General features: G+C 38.8%; 1 protein-coding gene across 2 annotated transcripts; it reads right to left on the bottom strand.

The window, feature by feature from the left end:
* Window positions 1-1,056: 1,056 nt before the first annotated feature.
* Window positions 1,057-11,416, bottom strand: LOC9268570 (subtilisin-like protease SBT3.9). Of its 2 annotated transcripts, none has more exons than XM_066310015.1 (9): window positions 10,379-11,416; window positions 9,584-9,681; window positions 9,085-9,240; window positions 4,013-4,626; window positions 3,831-3,901; window positions 3,490-3,735; window positions 2,957-3,083; window positions 2,257-2,449; window positions 1,057-1,889 (listed from the first exon to the last, which is right to left on the bottom strand). In XM_066310015.1, the coding sequence occupies exons 1-9, from the start codon at window positions 10,399-10,401 to the stop codon at window positions 1,333-1,335; spliced, it is 2,085 nt and encodes a 694-aa protein (XP_066166112.1). In that variant the 5' UTR covers window positions 10,402-11,416; the 3' UTR covers window positions 1,057-1,332. The 2 variants fall into 2 exon arrangements, with proteins under 2 accessions (XP_066166112.1, XP_025880391.2); XM_026024606.2 differs by having other exon boundaries at window positions 1,057-1,886.
* Window positions 11,417-17,442: the final 6,026 nt, after the last annotated feature.

Raw genomic sequence — 17,442 nt, 5'->3', positions numbered from 1 at the left:
GGTAAGATGTGGGTTGCAAGTAACGAAAGGCAACTTTTGGAGTGTGAAAACTGAATAGCTAGAATAGTGTGCGTGTGTGTGTGTAAGGCCAAGACTCCAACATATATGTATAGTTGGTGAACTAAATATAATATACATATTAGTTGTGGTCGTTACAACAGAACATGCCAATCCAGTATCAAGTCCTCAACACATGGAGTGGTCAAAGTGTGTTGCCACGCTACAGGAGCCTTAATCTCTGGTGTAGATGTGTGATAAGACACACCCACATTTGGTGTAGACGATACATGTCTCTCATGGTAGTTTGGTGGTGGCGGTGGACATAAAAACTTGATGTGTGGATACTTGCATAAAACTTGATGATGATGATGACGACGACGACGACGACAACAATAATAATAATAATTGGTGTATTTGACAATCTTTTGGGCGATCTCATAGTTAATAGGGACAATGAAAATATCCAGAGCAGTTATGATGGGGTCATCTTGGAGCAATCGATCAGCTATGGCAAGATGACTTTCGTTAAGGCCATTTCTAACATCGAAAGTGATTGAAATCCTTTCCAACAAAGCAGAAGACAATCTTCCCCTTCACTATTTCTTTGATATTATCCCCCCCCCCCCTATCCATTGCTCTCCTTGCCCCGAACGAAGTTGCAAGTGTTTGCTCTTGGATTCAATCTTTCTCCTATGGTCTCTCATGTTCTTGCCTTAACCTTGAACAAAAATATTTTCTTCCTTCTCCGCCTCTGGCCATACTTTACAAGAACAATTACTATTATTGCTATATTTATTATTTATATATAAAACAGCCACGTGGCCCTTCATGGAGACTAGACTTCATGGTTTGATAATAACTAATCACACTCAAATTTTTGAAAATTTTCAACCTCTAGTTATATACCTAGGTGTAACAATTTGATTCATATATACCCATACGTAGCAATAAAATAACTCAAATTATTTAAAAAAAACATCCTACATGGTGTAGGCAGCGAAAGTAATAGTTATATTATAAAAAATATCCAAATTCAGCACAGAACAATAGGGCAGATTGCCATTTATGATTTTTTTTATATTTTATTAATATTTCTCATACATATAAATAATAAGTTGTCGCCATGTCTTTAGTCACAAGTCGAAACCCTGTTATTCATAACAAACATCTAACATAATTTTACATAAGAAATACTTCCTGGGGCTACATTCCATATACATATAACATGGTAGTACATCCAAAGCATATGGGTTCATCCTTTATGTATACAGTACAAGTCGATCATTAATCAACTAGCATTGTCATATGTAGCAGTAGCATATCTCAATCAAGTTAGGAGATCTTGGAGTAGATCTCTTCAATCACGATGCGAACTGCAATTGGGATCCGAACCCAGTGTATGCCGCCATCGTGCCACACCAAGCTTCCAAAGCTATAGTCCCCCTGAATTGGCCTCCCCGTCGCCTTGATGGTCACCTTGAAACTTTGCACCTTCTTCTCTTTGCTGAACACTAGCACTGGCGGATCGACGGTCATCTCGACACCGGCAGGGGTGTAGAGGAACGCCTTGTACCTGGCATTGGCCTGGCCAACATTGGTGACGGTGCGCGTTGTGGCCTGGAATGTCCTGAGGTTGGGGATGGCGATGGACGGGAGGTTCAAATCAGCAAGTGATCCTTTCACTGTGGTGCAATTGTCCGCTGAGCCTAATCCTCCCATGCAGTTGAAGAACTTGAAGTAATCTGATGGTTCGATGTCGTATATGAGGCCTGGATCAGCTGCCATGTTTGGATTAACAACCCCTGCTCCATAATCGAAAGGATCGGCAATCTTTGGAACTTTTCCATTAGCTTGTATCGGCATCCCGTTATTGTCATAGGTAAGTGCTGCTTGTGAAGAAATGTAATATTGATCAGAACGTTACTAACTCAATCTATACATCAAATACAGATATTTGCTTGACGGGTGGCCTGTTCGAATGCAAAAAGAAATTAGAGAGCAAAACTTAGTGGTGAACTCGTTAGCATGTGTTGGTCTCTCTTGGATAGCATCTTCAGGCTTGGTTAGGAAAGTTCACCAGTAATGAAGTTAATGCAGTCTAAATGTGCTTTTTTTTTCTAGTATTGATATCAATGAAATTAAGTTCCCCACCCCATCAAAAATAAATAATGCCCATAATTAATAAGGTTCATATGAAACAAAGTATAATCGTAAAACTTGTTTTAACCTACTTTCTATGAAAAGAAAAATAGTTACCTGTAGTCATGATTGCAGACTTGAGGGCAGCTGGTGACCATTGAGGATGCAAAGACTTGAGTACCGCAATGATCCCACTCACATGGGGGCAAGACATAGATGTTCCAGAGTCGAAACGGTACGGGATTCCTGCATCCATAAAAGCCTTTGGTGCAGCTGCCAAAACCGTAACACCTGGTGCAGCAATGTCGGGCTGCAATATGAGAGAACATCACGACATGTTATGATAACGGAATGCTAAGTTGACTAGTGGGAAAACATATAAAACATTGATAGAATCAACTTGGTCAAAATAACAAATAATAGTTCTGATTATGATACCTACACTACGTTATTTATTCAATTCCTAGCAAATATATTATAGCTGCTAAGAGCAATAAAATTGTAGCTTATTTTACATTATTTATATTTTAATTAATTGAGCTGAACTACAAATAGTGATCTTGCTGCAGCCAGCCTTTTCAAGATAATATAATGCTGTTAGAATTTAGAAAGTTATTTTGATAAGCAAAGATATGTGGTGCCTATGTTACACCTTTGTATTATTTTGCCTTCTCTCCTAACTTAAATATTGCTAGCTATAAATGAACATAATGTATATGATTCAGACAATTTTGATATTCATGAAAAACAAGTATGCATTTATGTGTCTTAATTTGAACGTAGAACCTCTTGTTGTCGGTCAAGGTAAAATCTTTACCTTGAGAACCCCAGGATAAATATAACTGGGCCCCCTCGACGAGAAAGCTGCTACTTTGGGAGCAGAAACTTTTCCAATAGTTGTTTGGGTTAATGATATCTTCACTTTTGGGGTGCCATCGTTTTCTCTGTTAATTAGAGCATGGATGGAAGTAAAGGAAATTAATTGTTGAGGTGACAAACTAAACTAATATATAGTTGGAAGAAGGTGATATAATCAATTTAATGAGCAAAATAATATCAGAAGTTTCTTTCTCTAATTTTGGAAGAGGATCTTTCTGGTGTTGTCTGCTGTAGTATTCTACTACTAGTATTATCATACAAAGGTAATCTCAACCACTAATTTAGCATAATCACACTAGCTATCAGTAGAAAAAATAAATTACTAATAGTAGTTGAGCTGATATTATAACTAGATACAATTCATCGGATTAAAGGAAAGAAATGGGTATTAGTACCTCTTTTCAAATGGACATTCACAGTGATATAATATATGTGTATGTACAATAAACTGCTCATAAATAAGTTACCTACTTGATATATTGGTATATCCTGTAGGTGATCTCATAATCAACTGCGACCAAGGGAATAGGCAAAGTGAGGAGGGTGTCCCCCAGTAGTGTGTCGGTGTTGTACTTAGGCAAGATCACCCCTATTCCTCCTTTCTCACTCGTTGCCTTGGTGATGTTATAGTAATCTCGCTCCGAATCGAACTTCGTTCCAAAGAAGCAGAAGACGATCTTCCCCTTCACTGTGTTGTGGATATTCTCAGCACTGCAGCTGCAGGAATTAATTATGTTAATTACCTTGCTAGCTATCAAGCAAAACATGAATTAATTACCATCAGTTTTAGATATTTGATTTCCCACACTTACTCCTCACGCTCGTAAAATTGTATCTCACCGAACTGACTTGAAGTTTTCCCTGAAATGGCAAAGGACTGTGCCTGCAAGCATAACCACACGGGTAACGATCAATTTAAGTCGGAACGAATAAACTAAACACATAATAGATTGTGTTATAAATAGAAAACTTCACAGTAAATAAATATATATACCACAAACTTGTCATTATTTCCCAATGTGATAACCACAGGGAATGACCGATCCATAGTGGCCGCAGCAACTGTAAGCAGCCACGGTGATGAGTTCTCCACTGTCTGAGCAATGGGTCCATCATTCCCAGCAGAGTATACAACAGGGATACCCTTAGCAACAACGTGCAAGGTGCCTGGATCTTCAAAAGGGCCACCAAGAGAAAGTGATAATATATCAACGCCATCGTGGATAGCGTCATCTATGGCCTTCAACTGACCGGCGGCGGAGCAGCCAACACCATTCCAACATGTCTTGTACATGGCTACTCGTGCACGGGGCGCGCCACCCCGAACTGTCCCAGCTGCTAGCCCAAGAATGCTAGCATTGTGGATGATGTTACCACCGGCCGTCGAAGCCGTGTGTGTTCCATGGCCAACCACATCCCTGGGAGATAGGATTTCATCCTTGCTCATGCTTCTTAAAGTATCATCATCGATGTACCACCGTGCACCGATAAGTTTTCGGTTGCAGCTTTTTGCTTTGAACGAAGGGCCGACTTGGCAAACTCCTTTCCATTTGGATGGAGGGGGTCCATATCCATCATCAGCGAAGCTTGGTGACTCAGGTGTGATACCTACATGATAATAGCAAATAATTGAAAATCTAAATGATATTTTATAACAAACAATTATTAAATTATTTATGCTAACCAATTCACGAAAAAGCAATATTAAGGTGATGATGTAGAGCTGGGAATTACTTATACTTCACCACTACTGTTTTTTCTATTGAGTCCTCTGTAATAAAAATGATATAGACTATCGATATAATACCCTAATACATATGGTTTGTGGATAAATCTATTAACCTTCTAACTTTATACTAGGACCCATTTGTGTTTGCATAAAGTGAGTACGAAAATTGTAGCCACACAATGAATGGAGTCAGAACTGACAACTCAACCATCCAAGATCCAACATATATATAATTACTCCCTTCAGACATAAATATTATTTAAGATAAAACTTGCTAAAACTAGATAATCAGTTGTAATAGCTTGCACTCCAGAACCACATAGCTCAATCCATCCTACGGGAGGACCCACTTATACATACCATTTCACTTACATTTACGTCCACGCTCCGTATAAGATGGTGAACCCGGGAGTCGCTTCAAGCAAAATGGTTAACCCGGAAGTGGTATAGTTAGAAGGACAAGATCTTATAAATTGGTTCCACCCTTACTAAACTAGCAATGTGGTACTAAACATGTGCACACAACTCTTATGTGCCATACAGGACAAATCATCCGTGCCATGTGCCTCACACCGAGTCTACCTATGCCATGCCCCAGTCCATCCAATGGGCGGATCTATTTATACATACCACATCACTTACACTTTTTTCCTTGTTTTCTGTAAAATGGTTAACTCGGGAGTGATATAGTTGGAGGGACAAGATCTTATAAATTGGTTTCACTCTTGCTAATTAAACTAGTAACGTGGCACTAAACATGTGCGAACAACTCTTATAAACTACACAAATGAGGGATTTGTGAAGGTGGTGATGAAGAAATTCGTATGAACAACTCTTATGAACCACAAACCATTTGTTCATATTTTCATCACAATACACGTGGTGATGAAGAAATTCATATGGTATACAAGAGGGATTGTGTACGTATGGAAAGAGGAGTCGAATTTGGAAGGGAATCCGGATTCGGGAAGATTGACTGAGATAAGGAAAGAGATGAGTTGGATACTTGCAAGAGAGAGTTTCCTACATGGTTAGGAGTCCTAAATTGTGTTAGATTCGTGGGCTTTGCACAGCCTACCTCATGTATAAAATGAGAGGGAGGGTGAGGCCTCCCGATATCGATTTTAGAGAGACTTGAGTTGAGAGAAAGTTAGGGTTTCGAGTTTAGTTCGAGATTTTGGTGAGGAGTGTTGTTGGTGCACTTTGTAAACACTAGTTGATGCAATAAAGTCAAAAGTTCTAATCTACATATTCGAGATTGTCATCTACCGGTGTTTCTGGGTCCCGACGGTCTAACCGCAGGTGTGCGTGCGGTCTGACCGATGGGATAGCAGCGGTCTGACCGTAGGTGTTCGGGCGGTTCGACCGGCAGTGACAAGGCTTCATCATCTACTCTGTTCAAGGTTAATCTTTAATTCCACAAAAGATTTTTGGGTTTTTTGTTTTTCCTACCATTCATAGGTTTGTTTGATCTTGTGCGATCCTATATGTTGAACTAGTAAGGTGGTACTAAATATACGTACACACAGCTTATGGACCAAGTTTACCATGTTATTGTACAATTCAATGATGGAGCTCGAAGAAAAACTAGGAGTATTAATGAGTGTATGGTTGTTTTAAGATTATTACTTTGTTATTGCACAAAAATTTTGAAAACCTCGAGAGGGCTAACCCTCCAACTCTCCAAGAATTTCAGCCCAGTAGTATACAAGGCAAATCTATGCATATTATTTCTTTTTATTTTTAAAATAAGCATTTAAGAATTATTAATGGTTAGAATTATAAAATTTTGACTAAAATATATGTTGTCCTATATTTTACGGTAGGGAGTCTCTGGTTGCACGTGGTACTGTTTTAGACCTTAACTACTTATTACCTCTGTCAATAACACCAATAACAACATGGGAACTTGCGAATTTGCCACTGGTTTTTTCAATTTTATAAGAATATCACTTGAATGACCGTTCTAGTGGTCGTAATTGACTTATAATAATATCATCCCCATATTAAGCTTTGGCGAGCAAGCCATTTGGTTGCCTGTCCAGTTCACCTAGAAAGTAATAGACAGAGACTCACGATATAAACTAGTACATATGGATTGAGAATAAATTTTATATCCTCTGTAACTTTATACTAGGGCCTATGTGTGTTTGCGTAACGTGGCTACTAAAAGTGTACGTAGCCACAAGATAAATATTACTCCCTTCAGTCATAAATATGCATTTAATCTAAATGGGCAATTGCTTATTTGACCCCATTTTAAACCCTAACTACCAATTTGACCCTACTGTTTAGAGTTTGCTTATTTGACCCCTCCTTTTCAAAAACGAAGCTCCCATCCGACCCTGTTTCCACTAGTCCGTTAAGTTTTGATCTAAAATAAAAAAGAAATACAACTAATATTCATAATACCCATAATACCCTTAGGAAACCCTATCCATCCACCCAACTATATCCACATTTCTCTCTCTCTCCTTGTGGCGACCGCGGCGACTTGCGGCGGCTGCGCTGATGGGGCGGCGGAGACAGTGAGCCGGTGCCGGCCCTGGTAACGACGACGACGACGAGGAGTGGCGACGACAAGTTCTTCTCTCCTCCACGGATCCACCACAGGAGAGGCGGCGAGACGGCGAGCCGGCGCCGGCCCTGGTGACGACGACGACGACGAGCAGTGGCGGCGGCGAGTTCTTCTCCTCTCCTCCACAGATCCACCACAGGAGAGGCAGCGAGACGGCGAGGCTGAGCCGGCCCTGGTGACGATGACGACGACGAGGAGTGGCGGCGGTGAGTCCGGGCGGTGGGGCTCGAGCTGCCGTCAGCGGATCTGGCGCCGCCGCCGCCGCCGCCTCCTCCCTCCTTCCGCGCGCTTGCGCCGGCGCCGGCACCGCCGCCTCCTCCCTCCTTCCACTCGCCTGCGCCGCGGCCGCACCTCCCTCCCTCCACGAGTCGGCGCGGCTGCTCGCCCCCTCAGTGCGCCGCCGCCGCAACTCGCCCCCTCCGTCAGCCGCCGCCGCCGCCGCTCCCTCCCTCCGCCCCCTCAGAGCGCCGCCGCCGCGGCAAGCCGCCGCCCCATCGGTGCCGGTTCGCCGCTGATCCGTGAAAGAGAGGAGAGGAGAAGAAAAGAGAGGAGAGAAGAAGAGAGAACTGACGGGTGGGTCCCATATGTAATAGGGTCAAATGAGTAAGAACAGAAGAGATATTTTGTGCTTCAGTTAACAACGTTAAATGCCCTTAACAGATCAGGGTTATACGGAAGCTTCTTTTTGAAAAGGACGGTCAAATAAGCAAACTCTAAAAAGTAGGGTCAAATTAGTAGTTAGGATTCAAAACGGGGTCAAATAAACAATTGTCCCTAATCTAAAATATGCTCAAACATTATCATCAATGTATTCTAAGGGTGAATAGCCAAAGTGGTCCTTCAAGTTTCATCTAAGGCTCAGTTTAGTCCTTAATGTTTTAATCTATCCATATTAGTCCTTTAAGTTTTCATTTTAGTTCAAACTTATCCTTGAACCAACAACTCTCTTCATAAATGACACTTATACCCCTCATCATTCGCATATATAAGAGAAAAATTGCATGCTTCAATTTTTTATAGATAATACATAGTATATTATGTAAAATGAAAATAATTATATACTAGCAAGTGTATACGATAGCAATTGCTTAAGTTCCATGTGCACATCTTGAAATAATAGGAAGTACATCTGTAACGTTGTTTATTCATGTTGACTTACTCTTGTCTAGTATATAGTTGTATACAAATTAAGGGCAAAAAGGACTTTTTAATAGAAATACTGACTAGAAATAGCCATATGGCATATTAAGTGGGTCCAAGGATGATTTTAAGCCAAAACAAATATTTGGAGGAGCTATGTGGACAAAATAAAACGTGAAAGACCAAATTGAGCCTTTGGTAAAACTTAATGGACTAAATTAGCTATTCACCCATAACTAAACTTATCATAATTTACGATGTTAATGTAGTAGTACTACTATATAATGAATGACAGAGCTGGAATAAGAAACTTAAAGTATTAATTAGTGTAGGGCTGCTTTTAAAATTAGTCTGTTATTATTGTAAATTTTGAAGTTCCGCCCCAGTTCTATTCAATGCAAATCTATGCATAATATCTTTCTTACTTTTAAACTAAACACTTGAGAATTATTAATCATTAAAGTTATAAAAATTTGACCAAAATATATATTGTCCTATATTATGAGTAGCTTTATCATAGGGAATATCTGGTTGCAGGTACGTAGTATAGATCTGGTACGTTGCACGTGGTACAATATTTGAACAGGTTATATATGCATGTAGCTAGTGTTTTACTTACCTGTGTCGATAACCCCAATAATAATATCTTCCCCATATTTAGCTTTGGCTAGCAGGCCATTTGGCTGTCTGTAGTCCATTCCAAGGAAATCCCAGCTTCGACTCGTATGCAACCGGTGGATTTGGTTCTCTCTCACGCTGATCACATCTGGCAACCCTAGAATATTAAATATAATTAAAATTGTCAGAATATACACATACATACATACACACACTACCTCCGTCCCCTAATCACTCGTCTTATTAAAAAAATTATTTAAATATAAAAAACAAAAATATATACTTAAAGTACTTTGGATAATAAAGTAAATCTCAAATAAAATAAATAATAATTTCAAAATTTTTTGAATAAGATAAATGGTCAAACAGTGCAAGCAAAATGTCAAAATCCCTTATATTAGGGGACGGAGGGAGTATGATTCATGGTGCCCCAATTAATTTTAGAATATATATGTGTCCTCTTAATTTTTTATCGGTAAAGAAAATGATTAATTAATTACCTCGTATCGTGCTCGCTTGTGCTTCTGTGAGCCTTGCAGCAAAGCCAGAAAAACTATGTCTGTAGCTGTACACGATGGACTCAAGAGCCACCTCCTTGCTTCAAAGATGCAACCATATTTTATTTTAATAATACTCGAAATAATTTTTAGTTCACCGTAGATATGCACGTAGTAATATTGTTAGTGACGATATCTCAAATCTTACTCTACAGTTTGTTTGTCAATCAACATATAGACGCATTAGCATGCAGTTCTTCTGCACATATTACTTGCTAAAAAGATTTGTGTGGCTATTTTTCTTCCTCACAGGAAAACGCACACGCATATACACAAATTTACTAATTATGCACTCATTTGCCCTTTTCAATCTAATTTTATTCCCGCTACTTCAGAGTCCATGCATGTTTCCATTAAAGCAACGTTGTTTTCCTTTCTTTGCCTACCAGTTGTTGTATTTGTGTACCCTTTCATTTTAAGGTTTTATATTATCAAGGGCATCATTTTGATTTTGTATTTTCTTAATAATATACGGACATATTTGTATCTTTCATAACGTTCGTTTGCTCGGTTGCATATAAGGTTCTCCATTTTTAATCGTAAACAAACATTGTCACTTTTGACTACTATATATATTTTTTTAAAAAATATCATTCCATATCACATTTTGCAATACATAAAATTTGTACTTAGATCCATCACACTTTCAGTGAGCAGATAGTGATCCAACTCTCGATGTGTTGTTAGGTAGTACGACTAATATTTGTAAATGGACAGAGTAACGATGTGCATTCTTACCTTCCCAAAACAGAGGCGAGCATGTCATGGTGGGAACCAGTGACGACATCAGCATCATCGTGTCGTCTCTCCCCAAGGTAGACAATGTAAATCTTCAAATATTGTATAGTTTGTCAATCAGCCATGCATACACCTCTCCATACACATATACTAACTCCATTTTATTAATGTATAACGATGTTTATTTTTTATCAACGTTTGATCATTTGTCCTATTCAAATTTTTTGTGCAAATATAAAAATATTTAAATCATGCTTAAAGAACATTTATAAACCAAATCACAATAAAATAAATAATAATTAAATATTTTTTAAATACGACGAATGATCAAACATATCTCAACAAATTAGCATCGTCATACATTAAAAATGGAGAGAGTAGTAGTTACCACCAGCACACGTCTTAGCTATATATTGACTCAATGGTATATATGGGAGCATTTTTATAGTTAGATACCGAGAGGCACATAGACTACTACCTCCATTTCATATTATTAACTTTTTTGAAGTCAAACTTATTTAGTTTTGACCAAATTTATAAACAAAAAAGTATAACAATATTTTCAACATAAAACAAAAAAAAACCATCCAATGTTAGATTTAATAAAAACTAATTTAATGCTATAAATGTTACTATATTTGGTCAAAAAATTTGACATAAGAAATCCAAAACGACTTATAATATGAAATTGACATTTTTACCATCCTAGTTCTAATAGTGCCTCCGATAACTTCTTAATGGGCAATAAAGAAAACTCCAGTGGAAAACATTGATTCAATGAAATTACCTTTTTTTCAAGATGTTACGGCATTTTTTAAAAAATATATATGGGGTCAAAATTACAGAAAAGTACATTTCACTTATAATAAAACCAGTATACTTTCTTGGATTGGCTTTGCTGTCCAACAACACAGGATCTTCGCAACAAAAGAGCAGTAACAAGGAGGAAGAGGAGTCGGCAACAGCCTCCTCTATGTACACCAGCTTGAGCCATATGGAAGGATTGAAATGAACTATGGTTTCATATACCGTTTGTGAAATGAACTGCGATATGATAGTTAGAGCTTGCCAAGGTAGGAGCTATTTATACATCCATCGATAGAAGAGATCCAGGAAAAACCATGCACGTTTTCGGTGTTATCTGCCGCGGGTTATTTACTAGCTACTAACAGCTCAACTTGTCAATCGTCGACAGAGTTTAATTGAATACTACAATTTTCTTCCATCGTATCGCCTCATTCGTCGATCGATCATATGTATCACATCTGTCGTACAGTGTTCAATTGAACTTTTTGGTTGTCTTCGCAAAACTTGAAGAAATCCTGTCACTCTCCGTTGAATCTACCTGATTATAATACAGCAACGTGATCAAAGGCAAGTGAATTTTTTAAGTATTAGGTAGTAGTAGTAGTAATTAATTAATGAATCTACCTCAACCTCAATTGCTGATGTAGGTTTTGTTTATATGTGTGTGTGTCATTCAGCAATATATATGACAGGACCCAGAAAACTATTAACTTTTTGACGGGCAGGTCGATCATCCATTTACCCCTCTCCTCCTGTTTTCGGTCGGAGATTTGACGTCGTCGTATAATCTTTCAAATTGACGTCGTCACAGCACAAGGTCGATCAATTTCAATGTTCTCCAGGCTATGAAAAACAATGCTTTTACTAGCTTTCTGGGGAAAGATTAGCTACATCGTGTTGAATTGTCATAGGTTTGTTTCTAGTTTAGACATCTCAGTAAATCGCTACTTTGTTAATGCTGTGAACGTTGACGCGCACATACCTGTTGAATGATTTGTCACGGGTTGCAAGAATTATAGCAGCCCTCCATCTACATAATCCAGATTTCTGGACCACCAAATCAAGATAAAAAAGGAAGAAGCAAAGCAATAATGGACTAGATATAGATTACTAGGGTTGGCACCCCGCAGAACTGAATGCAGAAATTTATATGGTAACTGGTGGTAGGCTACAATAGCATAAGATAAAAGTTTTCGACCATGCAAACCAGGAACTCATGCAAGTGACCAATCACCACTACTAGAAAAATGATTTTCGTTGACGAGACCCATGTCATTTTACAGGAAGACCGAAATTTTACCCCCAAATGACAGCATCCATTGTCCTAAGTGAGGGATGGGATGATCATCCGTCTGCCAAAATAAATCTTCACAGACGGACTGCTTAAGACATCCGTCTACGAAAATATATAAATTATCATAGGCGGAGGATTTAAGTGGTCCGCCTGCAAAGCTGCCTATGAAATCATGCCTGTGGATCAGCCTAAACTAAACATCTAAGTCCCATCCTTATCCTCCGATCCTTATCCTCTCCTCCTCCACCCATTTCCCTCCCCCTCCCCCTCCTCCTCTCTCTCTCTCTCACGCGTTGGCGGCTCCAAGCAGAGGAGCAGCGACTCCAAGGAACAGGGGCGGGAGCGGTGTCTCGGCGACGAGGAGGGATGTCGGTGGTGGCTCCGAGGAGGAGTGGGCAGCGGCAGCGTCTCGTCGATGAGCTGGAGCGACAGCGTGTCGGCCCCAGTTTTGTACACCGAAAACCTCGTGTGTTTACAGTACCATTCCCTAAATCGGTTGATGGTATGCACATGGCAAAGTTACATATCACATAGCTGACATCGTTATAAAGGTTTTACAATACATCAATAATACAAGGGTTGCCCGAGTGGGACCCAAATAGACCAAGTATGGTCAATTACATTACCAAATACCAAAAGAAGTAGCGGAAGCGAAGCAACGGCAGTCCATCTTATTCCACATGCAACGACTGGAGAACCTAGGTCCCTACTCAACCGTCTTTGACACCTCCTCATCAACATAGCAAACGTGCGAATCGACTCCAATATCTTCTACTAAAAGAGTTAAGTAAGCAAGGGTAGGTACCAACCGTACTTAGTAAGTCACTACTCCAGGATGCATTTAGTGCACACATGGGTTCAAGGATGGCTCGGCTTATTTGCATAAAAGCTAGATTTCATAATTCAGTTCATGAACTTATGACTTAGCAGTTTTAACTAAAAACAACGTTAAGTTGAAGTTGTTGTTAATCAAAGAGGTTTCATCCATCTTCCCCAAGTCTCGCTTGGTCCGGTTTACCCTATCATTCGGTTTTAAGCATTTCCCACCATTCCGACCTTCCCGCACGTTGGGCAAGGTCACACATTTCCTCCCAATCCTATTGTAAGCAAGATTAGAACTTATGAGGCAAATCAATAATAGTACAAGTCCAGGCGCTCAATTAACCACGAGCACGGCTGTTCGAATAGATTCATTTGAAGCCCGCACTATGTGCCGCACCCAACACATAAGACTTGTCACAGTCTGATTTTTCGGTTACCCTTGCATAAGGACTATGAGCCCTCATGCACCCTGGCGCCAAACCCTACCTCAAGCCTGAGGTGAGAGGAGTCCTAGCACTCCCAATTGTAGGATCGAACAGTAAGAACTAAGCTGACTAGAGGGGTGAATGGTTGGAACACCAAAAAACAAAACTTTTTAGCGGAATTAAAAGTTACCCTCGAATTCGATGGAGATTAGTTTGACTGTAGGTCTTGTGCTGGTCTATCCGCTTTTTGTGTCGCCGGTCTAAGCATAGTGGTGCTGCCGGTATGACCGCCGGTCCTGACTAAACACAAATCGAAGTACCCTTGAAAGTATGTTGAACTTTATTGCTTCTATTTATATTTACAAAGTACAATAATAGCACTCCTCTCACAAGTTTCTCACGAAACTCTAATACAAATAGCTATAACTTGCACTACTGGAGAACTGCTCATCTCTCCCAGTTCGCAACCCCCTTTACTCCTGGGTAGCGAACCGGGAGGGAGAATCCAGGACTAAAGATGGCGGTCTTTAGTCCCGGTTCAAATACCCAGGAGTAAAGCTACATCTTTAGTCCCGGTTGGTAACCTTTTAGAGACCTCAAATTTGTATATTAACACCAAAAAAAATCGCTAAAAATTTTGGCAGCACCTCCCTCCCTCAAAGCTTCATTTTGTAGCAATGGCTCGGGCTAGAGGAGGAAGAAGGGGTATATAAAGTTGCCAAACTTTAGTCTCGGTTGGTAAGTTACCAACAACCGGGACTAAAGACATTGCAGATCTTTAGTCCCAGTTGGTAAGATCTTTAGTCCCGGTTGTTGTTACCAACTGGGACTAAAGTTCCCTAGCCCCCCGACAGGGGTGTGACATGCCCTGTTAGAGGGCGAACCGGGACTAAAGATGATCTTTATTCCCGGTTCGTGTTACAAACTTGGACTAAAGATCCCTTAGTCCCGTTGGAGTAATAAACCGGGACTAAAGAATCTCTTTAGTCCTGGTTCTTTTGGAAACGGGACTATTGTGGAAATCGCCCGACCCATCAAAGATCACTTCTTCAGTAATGTTGCCTTACCCTCAAGGCATAACCTCCCTTTCTATTTATATCTAAAATGTCATACGCAAAGTAGGAGTATAACTCCTAATTCCAGACTAAGATATTAATTATTGGCCCATAGATATGCTACCTAGTACTAGCCCTCCATATCAGGTACTACCTCCGTCCTAGAATATAAGCATCTTTAAGATTGGACATGAATAATAATGAAGTAGGTAGAATTAAATGGGGAAGGTTGTGATTAGTTTAGAAGTAGAGGTAGGTGGAAAAATTGAATAGTGAAGAATTGTGATTGGTTGGGAAGAGAATGTTAATGAAGAAGGTGATATATTTTGGGATGAATCTTGATTGATAGTTGTTATATTTTAGGACAGATGGACAAATTAAGAGGCAGCAGCATGGGCCTCACCCTCTATGTGGAAAAGAAAAGACCTAATTCCCGATGTTTGGAATAACTATGGGGACTCCTAGATGTTATTGACCTTGGAGGCATTGTATTAGAGGTCCCCCATTGGTGCGGCATTCTTGGTGCCGTTGTCCCGCTGGATCGGTTTCAATTGTTATGGCGGTGGCAAGATTTGGGAGAATGACTAATTTACTCTCTGATATTTCTTTTGTTGTGGTTCTCATCAGCGGTGATGTGAGAGAAATTTAATCAGCATAACTAATGATCGGCTGTTATTTCGAAGATTTTGTTTCCTGATTTGAGAAAGACAATTACTACATAAAATTTGCAAGTCGCTGAGATAAACTAACGGTTATGTATATTCTTGCCAACTATGGATGAATGTCTTTAGGCTGGTAGTTTAAGAAGTTTTCTTGTTATGTACTTCACAGTCATCTCACTTGCAATCTCTGTAATAATTGGTTATTACAGTCATCTCATCTTGTTATGTGCTTCTTTGAAACAAAAGCCAAAATAAATTCCATTATTAAAAAAAATATCCATAATTAAATCTCCAAGAAAAGGAGGCACATGAGTATTTTAATAATCCAAACTTGCAGAGACCTCTCCTTGTGTAGGTAAGGACCTTCGATGGAAGGCAACAACGTGGAGAGAAAAAAAAAGTAAAGTTGGAAGGTAACATAATTAAACGGTAAATCTAATTGGAGAGGCCTCTCCAATTAGTCTTAACCAGAGACACCCACGTGCTAGTACTTACTCCATTGAGCAAGTAGGGGAAATATTCTATCATCTATGCTTCAAAAAAAAATTCTCTTAAATTACTCATCCGATTTACAATCCGATTACACCGTTGTGTTCGTAATAATTAAATCTTTACAACAAGATCTCACATGATTATATTTTGATGAAAAATCACAGATTACTTTTATGATATGTCTAAATTACTTTTAGATTTCACTAAGTTACTTCTTAGACATATAAAAGTAAATTCAGTAAAGCCTAAAAGTAATTTACATATAAAATAGAAGTAACTTATAACAAAAAAAAAGAAAGTAACTTTAATTAATGCATTTTTTTCATTGAAAATTCATAATGCTCTAAGGTGATTACTTTTATTATTATTTTAGTTAATTCCATAATTTATACTGATTAATTTAATTTATAGATAGAGTCATGTTTTTATCTCTACAATGGATTTACTTCAAATGACATGCCAAAGTTACCTTGGTTTTGTTCTAAGTTACTTCTATAATATATGTAAATTACTTTTAGGTTTTACTAAATTTACTTTTATATATCTAAGAAGTAACTTAGTGAAAACTAAAAGTAATTTAGACATATCATAAAAGTAATTTATGATTTTTCATCAAAATATAATCATGTGAGATCTTGTTCTAAAGATTTAATTGTTACGAACACAACGGTGCAATCGGATCGTAGATCGGATGAGTAGTTTAAGAGAAAATTGTATTTGAAGTATAGGTGGATGGTGCCTCTTATAGATGGAGTGGTAGCTGGTTTAGACAAAACAGCTACCACTAGCTGTGTAGTAGTTACGTCCATAATTAAATCAGGTCCACCCATATATGCCAAAGAGAGGTACAATCTATCCAAGCATGGCAACCATCGCACATGATAAGCCTGCACATGGCAGGCATCACACATGATAAGCCTGTAATTGTAGGACATACATTCGCTTCCAACAAAATGGGCAAAAATAACAGTACTCCCAGCCTGTGGTAGTACTAATTCACATGCAGATTTCTGCCTCTTTAGGGTAGACTGTCAATCTTGATGACATAACAAATAAGGGATTAAGGACCCTTCGATCAATTGATTGTGGTGTCCTCCAAATTGAGCCATGGCAAATAGGAGATGTCCCATTGGTTGGACTGTGGGTTACCTACATGGGCTATTATAACCCTGGCACAGTATTGGAGTATTATAATCCAAAGCAACTCTGAATTCTCAAAGTTTGACTTTTAATAAATAATAAATTTAATTTATACATAGATTGTTTACTTATTAATGGTCATAAAAAAAGAGCCATCACGAAAGTGGCTAAGAAAATCCTTAAAACTAATCCTCGAATCAAAGTCTAAAATTCAGAATGAGAAAACACAATGTATCGAAACATATATGCCCTTTTTTATTTATTTTCATACATATTTTTTTTGCAGGGATTATTTCCGTACATATTAATAATCAAGTTTTAATGATTCCTTTGATCACATGGTAATTCCCCTATTCAGCACAAACAT

Source organism: Oryza sativa, chromosome 4 (genome assembly GCF_034140825.1).
Source record: "Oryza sativa Japonica Group chromosome 4, ASM3414082v1".
In the NCBI taxonomy this organism is placed as follows: Eukaryota; Viridiplantae; Streptophyta; class Magnoliopsida; order Poales; family Poaceae; genus Oryza; species Oryza sativa.
The sequence above is the reverse complement of the archived record's forward strand: the minus strand, read 5'-3'. Positions and strand labels throughout refer to the sequence as shown.